The 20,861-nt window shown below is 43.8% G+C and overlaps 1 protein-coding gene across 1 annotated transcript in view; it reads left to right on the top strand.

The window, feature by feature from the left end:
- The window catches only part of LOC124111071 (cilia- and flagella-associated protein 300-like), a 63,855-nt gene that overhangs the window by 5,300 nt on the left and 37,694 nt on the right, over positions 1-20,861 (top strand). The window contains exons 4-6 of the mRNA XM_046470620.2: positions 1,332-1,498; positions 4,921-5,093; positions 6,336-6,402. Of these exons, the coding sequence (XP_046326576.2) occupies positions 1,332-1,498; positions 4,921-5,093; positions 6,336-6,402 (407 nt within the window). The remainder of the gene's footprint in view (positions 1-1,331; positions 1,499-4,920; positions 5,094-6,335; positions 6,403-20,861) is intronic.

The raw sequence follows: 20,861 nt of genomic DNA, 5'->3' as shown, positions 1-20,861 counted from the left end.
GGTGGCGCAACGATCGAGCCCAGTAATTCCAGCCTAGTTCGGCAAGGGTGGAAACTGGACTTTTAAAGTCAGTTAACTCCCTTGCCTCGGGAAGATGGGCACATGAACCCATACATCAATATGCATGTCTGATTAACAATAAGCGAGATGTAACCCCCTTTGTGATGCATTATTCACTGTGCACTCAGAGATCATGTATGTGTGATATGTGATGCCTGTAAATATAGATCTGTAAAGAGTATGCATACACAGCTGGGAAAAGGATACTTGGCAGCGTTAGAAATTGGCACTGTGATCCTTGCCAAATTGCCCAATAGTGAGGGTATCATATAAGGACCAGTAGAAATTTGCAATTATTATGGGTTTTGCTGTATGTTATCATTACAAGGACTAGTGGATTAAAAATGTTTGTTTCTACTGTTGACTGGGTAATATGTAGAGAGTTGTTATACTATTAGGGTTTTGCAATTTTCATGGGTATTTGTACGTACGCAACTCTAAATTAATTGAGTAATGGTGATTTGATTTGCGTGTTTTACACAACCTATCGTGAGCTCTGGACCAATAATGAAAAGAAAAAGCTTCAATACTTTGTTCGACATCATTTCAAACTGCTGTGATAAATAAATTTAATTTGAAAAAAAAGGACTTATGACAGTTCCAGTTTTGTGAAAAAATGATGCTTTTTGCCTGATCGATTCACTGACACAATGATTCACTGACGCAACGATTCACTGACACAATGATTCACTGACACACCAATTCACTGACACAATGTTTAATTGATGCAATGTTACACTGACACAACAACTCACTGACGCAATGATTCACTGAAACAATGATCTGCCTGCTTTAGATACTATGGTTACAAATCCTGGACAAATACCTGAGTTCTTTTGCTCTGAATGTTTCAGAGACATGTCACAATATGTTTACAGGTGATGGGGCCTGGTATGTTTAAGTGCCAGTGTCAATGATAGCATCAGTGATGCATGATTGTGTCAGTTGGCATATGGTCTGACAGGTGGACAAAATTGCAGCTATCCCAACAGAAATGCTACCTGGCACAAGCAGACAGATATTTCCAACTCTGAATATTAGGTCATATTAATGACTTAGTGATTGATCTTACAACTGCACCTAACCGTCGCAATATGGCTGAAATAAGCTGATGCAACAATAAATTTTGAGTCACTCACTCTCATAGAAACAATTAAGTCTGATAGGCATGAGTCTCAAGCTTCAATCGTGAGAGTGGAACCTGGTTTTGTTGGTTTTACCTGAGTATGAATCCTGTTAATGGGCTTATCTGTATCATTCCTTCCCTCCAGGTATTCCAGCCAAGTCTGTGAAGGTCAAGGCCGTTCCGTGTTCTGTTCTGTCCATGTCGTTTTTTGACCGGCTCTACGAGAACAACATCGCCAGAGAAAACGGTCATTTGCATAAATGTCTTGATGAATTCTATGAAGATTTTACAATCGCAGATGAACTTAGAAAGGTATTGATATCATTGATCCTGTCACTGAGTTTCTGAGGTCAGAATGTGTGATGATTTCCGTTATCAATAAGAAAATACTCCTGTGTCTAGGCCTCTGCAAGACACCTTGCATGGAAACTATATATTTCTGCTTTAAAACAAACAGAATTTCATTTTGATGTTTTACAAATCTGAAAACATATCAATTTCAGAAACACTTTTGTTGTCTATTATTGACTCAGGATGAGTAGCTGGGAGATTGCAGTGTGGAACAGGCTTAGCAATCTCAGCACTAAGACTATATTAGTCTATGTTAAAGTATGGGAGGTACAAATGTTTTTGTGCGAAGCTTGCTTTGTGCAAGTGTCACCAGGTGTGTATGTGTCTGCTGTGTGAAGTGTAACCAGGTGTGTATGTGTCTGCTGTGTGCAGTGTCACCAGGTGTGTATGTGTCTGCTGTGTGCAGTGTCACCAGGTGTATGTGTCTGCTGTGTGCAGTGTCAGCAGGTGTGTATGTGTCTGCTGTGTGAAGTGTCACCAGGTGTATGTGTCTGCTGTGTGAAGTGTCAGCAGGTGTGTATGTGTCTGCTGTGTGAAGTGTCACCAGGTGTGTATGTGTCTGCTGTGTGTTGTGTCACCAGGTGTGTATGTGTCTGCTGTGTGAAGTGTCACCAGGTGTATGTGTCTGCTGTGTGAAGTGTCACCAGGTGTGTGTGTGTCTGCTGTGTGAAGTGTCACCAGGTGTGTATGTGTCTGTTGTGTGAAGTGTCACCAGGTGTATGTGTCTGCTGTGTGAAGTGTCACCAGGTGTGTATATGTCTGCTGTGTGCAGTGTCACCAGGTGTGTATGTGTCTGCTGTGTGCAGTGTCACCAGGTGTGTATGTGTCTGCTGTGTGAAGTGTCTCCAGGTGTGTATGTGTGTGCAGTGTCACCACGTGTGTATGTGTCTGCTGTGTGCAGTGTCACCAGGTGTGTATGTGTGTGCTGTGTGAAGTGTCACCACGTGTGTATGTGTGTGCTGTGTGAAGTGTCACCACGTGTGTATGTGTCTGCTGTGTGCAGTGTCACCAGGTGTGTATGTGTCTGCTGTGTGCAGTGTCACCAGGTGTGTATGTGTCTGCTGTGTGAAGTGTCTCCAGGTGTGTATGTGTCTGCTGTGTGCAGTGTCACCAGGTGTGTATGTGTGTGCTGTGTGCAGTGTCACCACGTGTGTATGTGTGTGCTGTGTGAAGTGTCACCACATGTGTATGTGTCTGCTGTGTGAAGTGTCACCAGGTGTGTATGTGTCTGCTGTGTGAAGTGTCACCAGGTGTGTATGTGTCTGCTGTGTGAAGTGTCACCAGGTGTATGTGTCTGCTGTGTGCAGTGTCACCAGGTGTGTATGTGTCTGCTGTGTGAAGTGTCACCAGGTGTATGTGTCTGCTGTGTGAAGTGTCACCAGGTGTGTATGTGTCTGCTATGTGCAGTGTCACCAGGTGTGTATGTGTCTGCTGTGTGCAGTGTCACCAGGTGTGTATGTGTCTGCTGTGTGAAGTGTCACCAGGTGTATGTGTCTGCTGTGTGAAGTGTCACCAGGTGTGTGTGTGTCTGCTGTGTGAAGTGTCACCAGGTGTGTATGTGTCTGCTGTGTGAAGTGTCACCAGGTGTATGTGTCTGCTGTGTGAAGTGTCACCAGGTGTGTATGTGTCTGCTGTGTGCAGTGTCAGCAGGTGTGTATGTGTCTGCTGTGTGAAGTGTCACCAGGTGTGTATGTGTCTGCTGTGTGCAGTGTCACCAGGTGTGTATGTGTCTGCTGTGTGAAGTGTCACCAGGTGTGTATGTGTCTGCTGTGTGTTGTGTCACCAGGTGTGTATGTGTCTGCTGTGTGAAGTGTCACCAGGTGTATGTGTCTGCTGTGTGAAGTGTCACCAGGTGTGTGTGTGTCTGCTGTGTGAAGTGTCACCAGGTGTGTATGTGTCTGTTGTGTGAAGTGTCACCAGGTGTATGTGTCTGCTGTGTGAAGTGTCACCAGGTGTGTATGTGTCTGCTGTGTGCAGTGTCACCAGGTGTGTATGTGTCTGCTGTGTGCAGTGTCACCAGGTGTGTATGTGTCTGCTGTGTGAAGTGTCACCAGGTGTATGTGTCTGCTGTGTGAAGTGTCACCAGGTGTGTGTGTGTCTGCTGTGTGAAGTGTCACCAGGTGTGTATGTGTCTGCTGTGTGAAGTGTCACCAGGTGTATGTGTCTGCTGTGTGAAGTGTCACCAGGTGTGTATGTGTCTGCTGTGTGCAGTGTCAGCAGGTGTGTATGTGTCTGCTGTGTGAAGTGTCACCAGGTGTGTATGTGTCTGCTGTGTGCAGTGTCACCAGGTGTGTATGTGTCTGCTGTGTGAAGTGTCACCAGGTGTGTATGTGTCTGCTGTGTGTTGTGTCACCAGGTGTGTATGTGTCTGCTGTGTGAAGTGTCACCAGGTGTATGTGTCTGCTGTGTGAAGTGTCACCAGGTGTGTGTGTGTCTGCTGTGTGAAGTGTCACCAGGTGTGTATGTGTCTGTTGTGTGAAGTGTCACCAGGTGTATGTGTCTGCTGTGTGAAGTGTCACCAGGTGTGTATATGTCTGCTGTGTGCAGTGTCACCAGGTGTGTATGTGTCTGCTGTGTGCAGTGTCACCAGGTGTGTATGTGTCTGCTGTGTGAAGTGTCACCAGACGTGTATGTGTCTGCTGTGTGTAGTGTCACCACGTGTGTATGTGTCTGCTGTGTGCAGTGTCACCAGGTGTGTATGTGTCTGCTGTGTGAAGTGTCACCAGGTGTGTATGTGTCTGCTGTGTGAAGTGTCTCCAGGTGTGTATGTGTCTGCTGTGTGCAGTGTCACCAGGTGTGTATGTGTCTGCTGTGTGCAGTGTCACCAGGTGTGTATGTGTCTGCTGTGTGAAGTGTCTCCAGGTGTGTATGTTTGTGCTGTGTGAAGTGTCACCACGTGTGTATGTGTCTGCTGTGTGCAGTGTCACCAGGTGTGTATGTGTGTGCTGTGTGAAGTGTCACCACGAGTGTATGTGTGTGCTGTGTGAAGTGTCACCAGGTGTGTATGTGTCTGCTGTGTGCAGTGTCACCAGGTGTGTATGTGTCTGCTGTGTGCAGTATCACCAGGTGTGTATGTGTCTGCTGTGTGAAGTGTCTCCAGGTGTGTATGTGTCTGCTGTGTGCAGTGTCACCAGGTGTGTATGTGTGTGCTGTGTGCAATGTCACCACGTGTGTATGTGTGTGCTGTGTGAAGTGTCACTAGGTGTGTATGTGTCTGCTGTGTGAAGTGTCACCAGGTGTGTATGTGTCTGCTGTGTGAAGTGTCACCAGGTGTGTATGTGTCTGCTGTGTGAAGTGTCACCAGGTGTGTATGTGTCTGCTGTGCGCAGTGTCACCAGGTGTATGTGTCAGCTGTGTGCAGTGTCCCTTGTGCTTCATTACAGGTGTTGCTGTTGGAGGATTCTGACAACTACGACACATTCAGTGATGCGGACCGGGATGAGTTCCTGTTCCGCCTGTTCAAGCATGTGTGTCTGGGAGGCAAGTTGTGTCAGTATGAGGACATGGTGGACAAGTACCTGGAGTTTACCAAGACTCTCTACAAAGACCTCATCAGGTAGGGCATCTCTGACACTCTGTTACAGACTGACACAATGACAGACTGACACAAAGATTCACTGACAACAATACACTGACACAACGATTCACTGACACAATGTTTAATTGATGCAATGTTACACTGACACAATGATTCCCTGACACAACGATTCACTGACGACCATGCACTGACACAACCATGCACTGACGATTCACTGACACAAGGATTCACTGACACAACGATTCACTGACACAATGATTCACTGACACTATGGTACACTGATACAATGGTACACTGACACAACGATTCACTGACACAATGATACGACACAATGGTACACTGACACAATGATTCACTGACACAACGATTCACTAACATAATAATACACTGATACAATGGTACACTGATACAATGGTACACTGACACAACGATTCAATGACACAATGATTCACTGACACAATGGTACACTGATACAATGGTACACTGACACAACGATTCACTGACACACCGATTCACTGACACAATGATAAACTGATACAATGGTACACTGATACAATGGTACACTGACACAATGATTCACTGACACAACGATTCACTGACACAATAATACACTGATACAATGGTACACTGATACAATGGAACACTGACACAACGATTCACTGACACAATGATACACTGATACAATGGTACACTGACACAACGATTCACTGACACAATGATTCACTGACACAATGATTCACTGACACAATGATACACTGATACAATGGTACACTGACACAATGATACACTGATACAATATTGCACTAATACTATGACACACTGATACATCCATAGAGAGTGGCCAGATTGCTTCCGTGGTCTAGTGGTAGAGTGTCTGCCCGAAGAGTGGAAGCTCGGGCATTAAAAAGATGGTACTTGTTGTTAAAACAAGGACCAGTCGGATGAGAGTCAGTATTCTGTGTGCGAGTGGGGTATTCATGTTAAACTGCGGCATGGTATCTCAGCGGGCTAGCACTAAAAAATCAGCATCAGTCCAGACTAGTACAAGCAGCCAGACGTACACGCACGTGTTTATAAAAGTGCAATAATCTTGAACGCGATGCTAAACTCCATTTCACCTCACGGGTGTTACTCTTGCTGGAATTAGATTTCTCTCTGTTCTGGAAAGCTGGCTTAACAGATCTTGCCTATATACAGAATCCTCTGTAGTTGTATTGGTCGCCCTGGAACAAGCACATCTATGTTGTATTGCATTTGCAGTGTACAGAAGAACCCAGAGACCAAGGAACTCAGCATTGTGTCCAACGTCTTCTCCATACAGGCAGAGGTCAGTCACTTTCTCCATTCCAGTTTACTGCAGGCATGTGATGTGGCATCCAAAGTCAGAATTCTGTCTTTTTGATCATTTTGATTATGATGTTTCGATATCAAACATGCGTCTTGAGAGAAGTTTCTTGTTTGCCTTCCTCAGCAAAGAAGACAATTCTTTCAGTCTCTTTTATCATTCATCAATCATATGGCTGTTCCTAGTCATCTTTAATTGTGAAGGCGACTGTGCTTGTCGTAAGAGGTGACTAACGGGATTGGGTGAACAGAATCGGATGGTCAGGCTTGCTGATTTGGTTGATGCATGTCAGCGTATCCCAACTGCTTAGATCGATGCTCATGATGTCAATCACTGGATTGTCTGGTCAAGACTCAATTATTTACAGACCCCCGTCATATAGCTGGAATATTGCTGAGTTTGGCATTAAACATCAAACAAACAAACAAACAAACTATAATTGTGAAGATGTTGTCTTCCTCTTTGCATAGAGCTCTGCCAACTGTCCTGATTCGTTTGTATTTGTTACCAGTTTGTAACTGAAATACGATTATATGTTTTAATACAAATAATATGCAATTTCTAGGGGTTTTGCAATATTTTATCATTATAACGACTAGTGGACTGAAAGTGTTAGTTTCTACCCCTGTTATTAAAGTTGATAATTTCATCGCTTAGTTTCTATTCACACAAGTGGTGTGTCTTGATTGGACAGATGCAACACTATAAATAGACTTTATACCAGTCGCTAAACAAGACACAGTCATAGCAGATGATCTAATGTGATAGGATTCGAACCACAGACCTTCTGATCCGAGGTCGGACACCTTGTCTACATGACCAAAGAGATTAACCCCCGTCAGCAAACTGACAAGGTAAGGATGTCATCTGTGGGATGACTCCACGCCCTGCTACATAATTATTGACTGAGTAAACATCATATTGTACCAGCATCTTGTTTTGTTCCATTTGTTGTGAACGTCAGTTCACACCTTAATGTATCAGATTGCTTCTGAATTCAAAAGTTAGAATTATACAATATATTGTGATACGTATCGCAATTCGGCCTTGTACATCGCTAATTATTGTGATACACTTTAAATCTCCAACAGCCATCCCTTGTACAGGGTATTGATCACAATAGAGTGGAGATACTATACTCTGGAGATTCGAAACTCTATACATGAGGTTGGTGAATCCGGACACCTTGTGGGTAGTACGTAACATTGTTTCATGAGTATCATGAGATAGTATATGGATATAAAACAATAGGATTCCAACAGGGAACAAATAATTATTATTGATGTCAAAATTGGGATTTTTTGTTAGTCAAAATATTCCTAAGTGTAGAGACATTTTTACACTGTCTTGAACCTTTGTTTAAATGTCATTCTTTGACTCGTTAAAAGTCTTATTTGTGGTTGTTTGACTATAATATGTCACCATAAAGTTTTCGCAATTGCTGGTGTGGGAGCCTCGATAATGATTGGTCAAACTGTATAATGCATAAAAAACATTCTGGCAATAGCGATCACCGGTACAATATTGCCTAACTTATGGTTATTATTATTTTAAATATATATATTCTAAAGGTGCAACAATAATAAAACGATATTGGAATATATTATTCCTGATAAAATAATACTAATAGTTTCAGATACAATTCTTCCAATCATTGCATCAAAATAAGTTGTATTAATGGGTAATTTTGAACTGTATCACCAGTAGATTGGAAGAAAACGTGTGTACAGCTGATCGCTGTTTCCAGCTTAGTTTACGAGGAAATACACTGTAATCTTTATCTTTGCTCTTAAAACAATGCCTAGCAGAACAAGAAATACAATTTAAACGGTAAATCATAATGTCTAATGATGTTTTATCTCAAATTTAAAGTTCGTCCAAGTTTGTTATCACCTGTTCCTGTACCTGTATTTGCTGAAAAAAATATTCAAAATACTGAATCAGCTAGAGGGGGGTGCACATTTTACTTGGGTTTACACTATACTGAACATAAAGTGGTATTTTATTGACTTTGATTAAGAGATGAATTGATACGATTGAAATATGTACTCGCCTGGTAGGACAAGCATTTGTACACTTCTTTCTCACCCTGCACCAGCGGCGACGAGTAGATGTTACAAGCTTGTGATCTGGGTGATGCCAGTGATGTTTCAAGGGAGGTTACTCTGACAAGCCAAGACACACAACTGTGAGGCAGTTCAGTTTGATGGTTGTCATGATGGTTTAGGGTTTTGACGTACATTGTACAGTACCTATTTATAAGAGCCCTTCAGCAAAATATGATACATCCCTGAGACCGATCTCGTCCACTCCGCACCCCCATCCCTGGCGTCACTCCCACCCCTGGCGTCACTCCCACCCCAATCCAATTAAAATCAGACCTTAGTTCTCGCTACCACTAAACAAAGATCTGAAGACATCACATTAGGGCTCACGTCAGAACGCCCTTTCATCCGACCAATCAGAGCGTCGCTTAGCAGATTATGAAAGTGACAGTCGGAATAGGATTTCTCATCATGCAACCTCGAAATCTTTATTCCGAACGATAGTTTCGGGTTTAAAGACTGAATCCAGACAATCTAGCCCAACTATTAGCTATTCAAGAATGTTCTTTTGTTCAGGTTGCAAATTTGTAGTCGAGAATTTGTCAAAATATGTTTCGAAGCATAGTCGCCAATTTGAAATCAGTGCTGTAAAGCACGAGAAAGCTGCCTTCTGATTGGTCATTCCATTTGTCGGTCAAAGTTTGCGCAAGGTCAGCCTGACGTGACCTGTAATGGGATGTCCTCAGATCTTTCTTTAGCGGTAGCGAGGGCTAAGATCTGATTTTAATGAGATTGCTCCCACCCCTACAATAAATGACCAGACCCTTAAAATAAAGGGCGATCCTTGGGTCCTTTGAGTGTATGACTAAGGTATTTGAATCGAAGTCTTTAGCATTTACCTTGGGAGACCAAGATTTACGAGGTCTTTAACTTTTGGATCCTGGGTAGAATAGGTCTGTAGCAACCCATGCTTGCCATATAAGGTGAAAAGGTGTCGTAGGAGGCGACTAACGGGATCGGGTGGTCAGGCTCGCTGATTGGTTTGATGCATATCATCGTATCCAAATTGCATGGATCGATGCTCTTGATATCAATCACTGGATTGTCTGGTCCAGACCTGATTATTTACAGACTGCCGCCATATAGCTTGAATATCGCTGAGTGTGACGTTAAACAACAAACAAAAAAAACAAAAAAAACAACTTTATGACAATGACCCCTTGACTTTCATACTTAACTTTGCGTACTGAAATAGAAAAATAGTAACATAAAATAGTGATGGAATCTCTCATTCTTGTGTTAACTTTACTTCCCTTGCAATGAAGATGTTATCGCTCACTGTGATTGACCTCAGAAGGTTTTACTCAACTCACAAACAAATGACAAAGTACATGTAATGTCCTCTGTCGGTCCCATTGGATGCAAAAGTTTGTGGATATTGGAATCATTGAAACTAATTACTTTGAAGCATGTGTGTAAGATTTAGCTGATGTCTTGGTTCTGTTAAATACAGTCACTGTTAGATTTTCTTCACTCAAACACGATGTCTCCTGCTTGAGACAAGGAAATCTCCTTCTGAAATAAGCATATGGCTTCACACATACTCAGTATTTAATTTGCTGGTAGTACAGTGGTCACCCTGGGAGCTATATTTGCTGGTAGTACAGTGGTCACCCTGGGAGCTATATTTAACGCCTGGACAGCGGTAGAAACTTAACATTTTTAGTCCACTTGGCCTTATAATGATAAGGTATAGAAATACATTAAAATGGCAAATTTCTACTAGTGCTTATGATGGGTCCTACTATTTAACGTCCGGGGACGCCCGGGAACGCCCGGGGGCGTCCGGAAACGTCCGGGAGGTTTCATCAGACATCCGGAAACGTCCGGGAGGTTTCATCAGACATCCGGAAACGTCCGGGAGGTTTCATCAGACATTGAAACGTCCGGGAGGTTTCATCAGACATCCGGAAACGTCCGGGAGGTTTCATCAGACATTGAAACGTCCGGGAGGTTTCATCAGACATCCGGAAACGTCCGGGAGGTCTCATCAGACATCCGGAAACATCCGGGAGGTTTCATCAGACATCCGGAAACGTCCGAGAGTTTTCATCAGACGTCGGGGAATTTAAAAATACCGTGCAGAATATGACACTATAAAAGAACATTATTTTTGTTCCATAAGCAAATTTAGATTGTATCCTTCAAAGCCCAGGTTACGAATACCTCGTCAGTTCGAATAAAATCAAATCGTATTTGCTTTGCAGATTCACCATTTAATAAGAATAGGGGTGTGTGTAATGTTTTTTTCCAGCTATATGTTATTTTGTATAATTAATACAAGAACACAATTATAGAGAATACACTTTATTATTTAGTATCATTCTCCCGGACGCTCCCTGGCATTGCCCGGACCCTTCCGGACGCTCCCGGACGTTTCCGGACGCCCCCGGGCGTTATTTAGTATGACCGCTTATGATACCTTAACCATTGGTCAGTTTTGCAAGGACTACAGGACTAGTTCGAAATTTCTAACACTGCTGGATCTCTCAAAATGTATTACCTAGAGTCCCCATATGTCAAACTGTTACCGTATTTGAATCTAGAGACCTCTGAAATAAAAACCGTTAAACATTTGGGTTATGACAAGGACTTCCATGCTATATTTTGATCACTGTCAAGGTAACTCCCAGCCTTAGGAAGCTGATGACACCCTCTTGTTTATGGTATGGGGCATGGAGGGGTGCGTGAGGGGGGTTCTACCCCAGTTGTCAGACACCCCGTCGTCAGACAGCTCAACAAGGAAGGGCTGTGATGATAAGCTTGGTCTGCCTATTGTTACAATGGATTAACCAAGATTATGTTAGAGAATCTCAGTTAGCACATCATTCTATTCATATCATAAATCATTTTAATTATTTTCCCATATCATGTTTAATTTATAAATATTATTCCTAAACATAATGGCCATTTATAAATATATTGTAATCCTGCTAAACACTTCAAATGGAAATGTATTTGTGTATGTAAAAAAAAAAAGCTGAGCCCTCAAAATCCTTTTAAACTAAACTTAAGTGAATAATTAAATAATTAAGATAAAATTGAATAAGTTCAAATTGACCTTTATTAAATCATTAAACAGGTTATATTTACCAAAGAGTTTGTTTTGATGAGAAATTGAGAAGACTGAAAGGAACCAAATAGTTTATTTTGATCAACTTGCTCATGCTCAAGACCCCTCTCCACAGTTTGGGTTAGACTATATGTAAATTATATATTTTCGTTCATGCAGCTAATAACAGTTATCACGAATCCATCCATGCACTCTTATTTCTTATCATTTATGATTACCACAATCCTGTTTCCAGTACACCTTTTTCCATTTTTAGTAGTTACAACTTATTTACCTACCTGCACAGTATTACGCATGCGCATGCTCATCGGTCTGTTTTGCTATTTAAAGAATTGATCACATGACATTTTTGGCATTTATACTTCACCCAATGGCAACACTCACATGGAGTGAACTAAGTATCCCCCAAGTAGTACAGGGCACATAGCTGGGATAGTCCAGGTCCACGACCCCAGGGCACACATTCCAGGGATAGTCCAGGTCCACGACCCCAGGGCACACATTCCAGGGATAGTCCGGGTCCACGACCCCAGGGCACACATTCCAGGGATAGTCCGGGTCCATGACCCCAGGGCACACATTCCAGGGATAGTCCGGGTCCATGACCCAAGGGCACATAGCTGGGATAGTCCGGGTCCATGACCCCAGGGCACACATTCCAGGGATAGTCCAGGTCCACGACCCCAGGGCACACATTCCAGGGATAGTCCGGGTCCATGACCCCAGGGCACACATTCCTGGGATAGTCCAGGTCCATGACCCCAGGGCACACATTCCAGGGATAGTCCAGGTCCATGACCCCAGGGCACACATTCCAGGGATAGTCCAGGTCCACGACCCAAGGGCACACATTCCAGGGATAGTCCAGGTCCATGACCCCAGGGCACACATTCCAGGGATCGTCCAGGTCCATGACCCCAGGGCACACATTCCAGGGATAGTCCGGGTCCACGACCCCAGGGCACACATTCCAGGGATAGTCCGTGTCCATGACCCCATGGCACACATTCCAGGGATAGTCCGGGTCCACGACCCCAGGGCACACATTCCAGGGATAGTCCAGGTCCACGACCCCAGGGCACACATTCCAGGGATAGTCCGGGTCTTCGACCCCAGGGCACACATTCCAGGGATAGTCCGGGTCTTCGACCCCAGGGCACACATTCCAGGGATAGTCCGTGTCCATGACCCCAGGGCACACATTCCAGGGATAGTCCGGGTCCATGACCCCAGGGCACACATTCCAGGGATAGTCCGGGTCTTCGACCCCAGGGCACACATTCCAGGGATAGTCCGGGTCTTCGACCCCAGGGCACACATTCCAGGGATAGTCCGTGTCCACGACCCCAGGGCACACATTCCAGGGATAGTCCGGGTCCATGACCCCATTCCAGGGATAGTCCGGGTCCACGACCCCAGGGCACACATTACAGGGATAGTCCGGGTCCACAACCCCAGGGCAGACATTCCAGGGATAGTCCGTGTCCATGACCCCAGGGCACACATTCCAGGGATAGTCCGGGTCCACGACCCCAGGGCACACATTCCAGGGATAGTCCGGGTCCACGACCCCAGGGCACACATTCCAGGGATAGTCCGGGTCTTCGACCCCAGGGCACACATTCCAGGGATAGTCCGGGTCTTCGACCCCAGGGCACACATTCCAGGGATAGTCCGGGTCCTCGACCCCAGGGCACACATTCCAGGGATAGTCTGGGTCCACGACCCCAGGGCACACATTCCAGGGATAGTCCGGGTCTTCGACCCCAGGGCACACATTCCAGGGATAGTCCGGGTCCACGACCCCAGGGCACACATTCCAGGGATAGTCCGGGTCCATGACCCCAGGGCACACATTCCAGGGATAGTCCGGGTCCATGACCCCAGGGCACACATTCCAGGGATAGTCCGTGTACACGACCCCAGGGCACACATTCCAGGGATAGTCCGGGTCCATGACCCCATGGCACACATTCCAGGGATAGTCCGAGTCCACGACCCCAGAGCACACATTCCAGGGATAGTCCGGGTCCAAGACCCCAGGGCACACATTCCAGGGATAGTCCGGGTCCACGACCCCAGGGCACACATTCCAGGGATAGTCCGTGTCCATGACCCCAGGGCACACATTCCAGGGATAGTCCGTGTCCAGGACCCCAGGGCACACATTCCAGGGATAGTCCGGGTCCACGACCCCAGGGCACACATTCCAGGGATAGTCCGTGTCCATGACCCCAGGGCACACATTCCAGGGATAGTCTGTGTCCAGGACCCCAGGGCACACATTCCAGGGATAGTCCGGGTCCACGACCCCAGGGCACACATTCCAGGGATAGTCCGTGTCCATGACCCCAGGGCACACATTCCAGGGATAGTCCGGGTCCACGACCCCAGGGCACACATTCCAGGGATAGTCCGGGTCCACGACCCCAGGGCACACATTCCAGGGATAGTCCGGGTCTTCGACCCCAGGGCACACATTCCAGGGATAGTCCGGGTCCACGACCCCAGGGCACACATTCCAGGGATAGTCCGGGTCCATGACCCCAGGGCACACATTCCAGGGATAGTCCGGGTCCACGACCCCAGGGCATCAAATCCCATGAGATAGTCCGGGTCTTCGACCCCACGACAACCCATCTTGGGCTATGGTCCTATACTACCCTACCTTTAAATGCAACCGAGTCTGCCTCCAAAATTTTTGCCAAATATCATATTAATTAATAAATATATTCCATTTACTCCTTCTTGTGTTGTTACTGCACAAAATACTAGTTTGTTCAAAACTCTTTGCTATTTGAGAATGGCGTCAATAACATGAAAATGTCCTGAAAATAGAGAACATGCCCTATTCATTAACACAATTTGATGATGCAACAATAAGTCATGAAAATATAGCCATTATAATGACAACTTCCCCAGGCATTTGGGGAGCTAACTGACTATAAAGTCAAGTTTCTACTCTTGCCGGACTAGGCTGGAATTATGAAATCGACATTTGGTACGTAAACTTCAGATTTTGGTTGATTGCAGGATTTGCAAAGCATGTGTACCGTCAAGTTAGCATCAACAGATATATATTTTCCATATCTTTTCAGTCGAGATGCTCACGTGATTTGATGCACTTCACGAAGACCTGTTTTATTACAATATAGATCATATCTTGATTATTGATCAGATCGTCTTTGCTTGGCGCTGCCAATTTGTTTTAAGCAAATGCAAATGATGCGAGGGCTGGCTGAAAAGTTCTAAGCCTCAGTGGGATATTTTAATCAGATTGAAACAAACTTTTGCTACCAACAAGTACAATCATTTCATGAATCATAGACATAAGAACTGCAACTGTAGTGTTATTATTGTCTTTGTACCAGACTATCTTGTGAACCTACCCATTGAAATCACCAGAAATGTACAAAACTGGCTATAGGGCAGTCATCAAGTACCTGCAACTGAAAGGGCTAACTCCAACACTGATGCTGACATGGTCTCCACTTAAGGGAATGATGCCCCTTCCTTTTCCACTGTAAAGAAGTGGGCTGCGGAATTCAAGCGTGGCAGAGAGAGCCTTGACGATGACCCGCGTCCAGGAAGGCCTTCAACAGTGTTGTAGGCATCTCTCATGAGAGGGTTGGGCACATTATCACCAACGAGTTGGGAATGACAAAAGTTTCTGCCAGATGGGTGCCAAAGCTCTTGACAGCGGATCAGAAACGTGTCAGATTCCTGACGTCCCGTGACAATTTATGCCGTTTTGAAGCAGATCCCGATGATTTTTTGGCCCGATTTGTAACCATGGATGAGACCTGGATTCATCACTTTCAACCAGAAACCAAAATTCAGTCTAAACAATGGAAGCATCTGGAATCACCAGCCCCCCAAGGGTATTTTGCTGATTGACTACCGTATTCGACCCATTAAGTGCCCAGGGAGCTTAAAAAAAGACAGAAGGGGTGGGCGCTTATTGGGACCAATTCAGAGTCAAATTGGCATAAATTCATCAGTAAGACTTACCGTATTTTCTTGAGAATAGTGCGCACTTTTTTTCCAAAAAACACAGCTGTGTAGAAGGGGGTGCGCATAATACACGAATTAATGAGTTTTGATGTTTTTTCCCCCATGGAAAGACATTACTGTGAGCATGTAACACCGGAAATACCATGTCAACAAATCCATACTGAAGTTCGCAAATTATTCATGTAATTACACTGTCTGGCTATAATAATTGTTCTTTGTATATCTGGACGTTTGTTTGTAACTTATTTCATTAATTTTGTTCAAAATTCCTTTTAATATTGTTTTAATTAATTTCGGCGAAATCGTGTGTGAAGCGATCAGAAGATCGCACAACTCACCGTTATTAACAGCAACCACGGTCAGATTACCGCTATTGACGCCGTGAAACGAACTTAAGTTGACAGAGAATGGATTCATATATCATAAATGCCATACTTTGATTCGTTAAAAGTCATATTTGTTTTTGTTGGACGATTCTATGTCAACACATAATTCTCGCAATCACGCGATCCTGTGCACGGGAGCCTTGACGGTGACTGGTCAGACTGGTTCCATGTAAAAAATAATACCCGGAAATAGCGATCAGCTGCTTCGCTTAGGGTTATTATTATTTTAAATATGTTTAGTAAAAGCTGCATCTAAGTTAACAAGATACATGTATTGGAATATATTATTCCTGATGAAAAAATAGTTTCAGATACAACTTTTGCCGATCTTGCATTTATAATCCTGTAAAGTTATATCATTGGGTGTGTCTTGACTGAATCACCGGTAGATTCCAAGAAAACGTGTGTACAGCTGATTGCTGTGTCCGGCTTATTTTACGAGAAAATGCACAAGGTAATCTTAATCCCTGGATATAAAACAATGCCTAGCTGAACAAAAAATACAATTTAAACGGTAAATCAACATGTCTGGTGATTTTTTTATCTCAAATTTCGAATTTGTACTGATGAAGTTTCTCATCACCCGTTCGTTTGCCGGACTTCGCTGAAGGGGTACGGTGTAATTTTTTTCTGCGCATAATATTCTAAGTCACAAATATCTAAAATAAACAGAATACAGTCATGCCTCGGTTCCCGGACGATTTTCATTTAAAACGAAATAATTACTATATAAATTTTCGGAACCGAGATGGGGGTGGGGCGGGGGGGGCGCTTAATGGGTCGAATATGGTATCTTGAAAAAGGCCAGACTATCAATGGAAGATATGCTGACCTACTGAGACAGTTGTGTGAAGCTATCAAAGCTAAGCGACGGGGAATGCTCACTAAAGGAGTCCTGTTCCACCAAGACAATGCTCCTGTTCACAAATGGGTGGTTGCCATGTCAATGATCCATGATTGTGGCTTCGAACTCATTGACCATCCCCCTTATTCACCCGATTTGGCCCCCTCAGACTTCCACCTGTTTCCCAAAATGAAAAAGGAACTAGCTGGTCGCCATTTTCCTAGTAATGATGACGTCATTTCCGCTGTGAATGACTTTTTTTAGGGTGGCTGAAGAAAAAATTCTTCTTGACCGGCAACCAGGCCTTGCAGCATCGCTGGCAAAATTGTGTAAATCTGGAAGGGGACTATGTGGAGAAATAAATGAAAACCATCGATATAGAATGGATCGATATAACTCATAATAGCCACTGGTGGTGCTACGATCGAGCCTGGAAATTCCAGCCTAGTTCAGCAAGGGTAGAAACTGGACTTTTACAGTCAGTTGACTCCCTTGCCTTGGGAAGATGTTATAATGATAGTTTATGTAAGTCTGTTGCTTTGGGAAGGTATCAGCTGATGGACTAGTAATCAACTCAACCAAGACCTATATGGCTGTCTGACAAGTGGGGTGTCTCCGTCTGACAGGTGGGGTGTCTGACAAGTGGGGTGTCTGACAAATGGGGTGTCTCAGTCTGACAAGTGGGGTGTCTGACAAATGGGGTGTCTCAGTCTGACAAGTGGGGTGTCTGACAAATGGGGTGTCTCAGACTGACAAGTGGGGTGTCTGACAAATGGGGTGTCTCAGTCTGACAAGTGGGGTGTCTGACAAGTGGGGTGTCTGACAGGTGGGGTGTCTGACAAATGGGGTGTCTGACAAGTGGGGTGTCTGACAAGTAGGGTGTCTCAGTCTGACAAGTGGGGTGTCTTACAAGTGTGGTGTCTGACAAGTGTGGTGTCTGACAAGTGGGTGTCTGACAAATGGGGTGTCTGACAAGTAGGGTGTCTGACAAGTGTGGCGTCTGACAAGTGGGGCGTCTGACAAGTGGGGTGTCTGACAAGTGGGGCGTCTGACAAGTGGGGCGTCTGACAAGTGGGGTGTATGACAAGTGGGGTGTCTGACAAGTGGGGCGTCTGACAAGTGGGGTGTCTGACAAGTGGGGTGTCTGACAAGTGGGGTGACACCATGAGGAGTAAGAAGACTCTGTGGATAACAACTTCTGGTTTTTGCATCTAGTGATGTTTCAATGTAGATTCTTACACCGTTATCATGTTGACCTAACCCTAACTTGCAATATGCCAGAAGTTGTTATCCATAAAGTTTGACATTTTCGTACTTATTCCCCAACTTCAAGAATGCCCATCAAACAGTTACAATTAGGCACTGTGTCCGAAACAACTGCCTGCCCGCCTGCCCGTGGCTGGGAACTTTTCAGATGGCTGCATGAAATTTTCCTCCACCGGCGTGACTGTCTGGCAGATAATATTAAGACTATTTACGTATTCAGTTTTATCATTACTCCTCGTAGATTCTCAAGTATCTTTTTTGCATTATTTCAACTGAATCAAGACACAATTTGTGCCTTACGTTTCATGAATTTTCAATATTTATAATGTCTGAATGCAGGCAGGTAACTTTGAAGATGGGCAGGTAACACTTATGGGTCACCTGCCTGACTGTCTTGTTGGGTCCATTTCAAACACTAATGAGGAGTACCATCATCAGTATTCGATGACAGTCATTGTGACATTTATTGAAAAATATTATGCTACACTAACAGTTGGTGGCCAGTCATCACAGATTTTCCCGATACTGATTTTTTTGGCATCTCAATATCGTGTGACTCTTGCTTGTGGGTGTCACAAAGGTGGTATTATGTCCAACCTTTGTCAAAACCTTAATGTCAATATTGACAGATTTAGGTGCTCCCTAGATTCAAACATAATAGCAGAAAGCAAGGATCCAAGGTTGTCCCTTAATTCCTGAAACTGCACTTTAGACGAGTATAAGCATTTCAAGTGTTCACCTAGTTATGGCAGTGCCATTGAAAAATGAGTAAATATTCATGAGGTCACATTTGAATATCCTCACTGAAAAACCTTCTATTACAAACAAAATGTTCGAAACTACGCATTATGGGTCCTTGTCATAACCTTATTGTTATAATTTGAAATATAGGGGTCGCCAGATACAAATACTATTGAAGAAAACTTCAAGGTGACCTGGACACCGCTTCACAACATGATCCTAGGCTGTATTTTTGACAGTGACTTACGACAGTCATAGCGCTATGATCACTTTGTGAAACGGGGCCCTAAAAACCCATTAAACCTGAACTGCATACATCCTATTTGAGATCTTTTTCACCCAATCTCCTTAAAATCCGATCTTAGATTTTAACACAGATCTGAGGACATCCAAATACCAGTCACGTCAGAACGACCTTTCGCAAACTCTAGCTTTATTTTCGTAATTAAATTGATTAGCAACTTGTTGACATTAACCAATCAGAAAACAGCTTTCTCAAGCTTTACAGCTACTAAAACTATGACAAAGCTTTCAATTCAAAATCTGAAAACTAAACAAAAGAAAAGTCTGGAATGTTTAATAGATGAGTGAGATTGTATGGCAGTACGTCCCACGGGCGATGGTAAGTCTCATGAGCTATGGAAATTATGTTTCAAATGTTTATCCCATTGAAGCACGAGATAGACAATGATTTTGATGGAACTAGTTGTAAGGTCCATAACTGTCGTTCTGAATACCCCATGTAAACATTTTCATGGTTGAATAATTATAAACATATTCCGACTGTCACTTTTCTAATCTGGTAAGTGATGCTTTGATTGGTCAGATGAACAGACATTCTGAAGTGACCCATAATGGGATGTCCTCAGATCTTTGTTTAGTGGTAGCGAAAACTAGGATCTAAGATTGTTTTTCACTTAAATATTGTGTTCATCAATGCTATTTAGTTTTAGGCTAAAAAAAATAATAGTCTTGGTTCTCAGGCACTGCTCGCATCAATTTTTTTAACAATCTTTAAATATTCTGTGTCTCGAACACACGACCCCAGCAGTGAAATGCTACAATACTTAAGAACAACATGGCTACGTTGAATATATTGCAAACAAAATTTGGTTACATACCAGCTTGAACAACAAACAAAACCACCGCCCGCGCAATATTTTCAAAAGCCATTGCCTGAGAACCAATTCTAATATTTTTTAAAGCCTTAATTGAAATCACTCAGTCATCAGCTAGTTCTTTGCAATAGCAACTGTTAGATTAAATACCATGGTTATTCAGGTTAGTGTTCTGCATATAGATGTCTGTGGTAGATAACAGGTTGGAGTGATACACCAGCTAGTACCTTGTGCTGAGATCAGCTGACAGATCAGATGAAGGTACGGCATAACTCCCCTTGTACAGCTATAGGGTTTGTGATGACAATCTGTGTGATATTGATCTGCTGAATCGGCATCAGCCATGCTGGACACGCTGCACGAAGTGATCTCAACATTAACACCATCATAGTCCCCTCCTCTGATATAACTTCACATTCGCTGTTGACACTGATGCCTTTTTGTGTTAGTGGGCACTTGGTCTGCTGCGTGAGAGCATTATCTCAAGAGACTCATTTTCTTCTCAGAACTCTGAGTAATGGTAACATTATTGTTAAGAATAAGACATTTCGCCTTCCCCCTTTGAGGACATCTTCAACATAGGTTGATTGCTTCAGGCGAATAGATGCATGCGTGTATTTTCCATTACTGGTCCTGTTTTTCAAGGAATCAGAAACCCGTGAAGATTCAGGTTGGAATAGGTCTTCAGCAACCAATGCTTGCCATAAAAGGTGACAATGCTTGTCGTAAGAGGCAACAAACAGTTTGTCATCATATCCCAATTGCATGGATCAATTTTTATGATATCCATCGCTGGATTATCTGGTCCAGACTTGATTATTTACAGGCCACTGTCAAATAGTTGGAATATTGCTGAGTGCGGCGTTAACCAACACGCTGTCTAATTAATATCTG

This window comes from Haliotis rufescens, unplaced genomic scaffold (genome assembly GCF_023055435.1).
Source record: "Haliotis rufescens isolate VD_foot unplaced genomic scaffold, xgHalRufe1.0.p SCAF_9, whole genome shotgun sequence".
NCBI classification, from domain to species: Eukaryota; Metazoa; Mollusca; class Gastropoda; order Lepetellida; family Haliotidae; genus Haliotis; species Haliotis rufescens.
The sequence above is the reverse complement of the archived record's forward strand: the minus strand, read 5'-3'. Positions and strand labels throughout refer to the sequence as shown.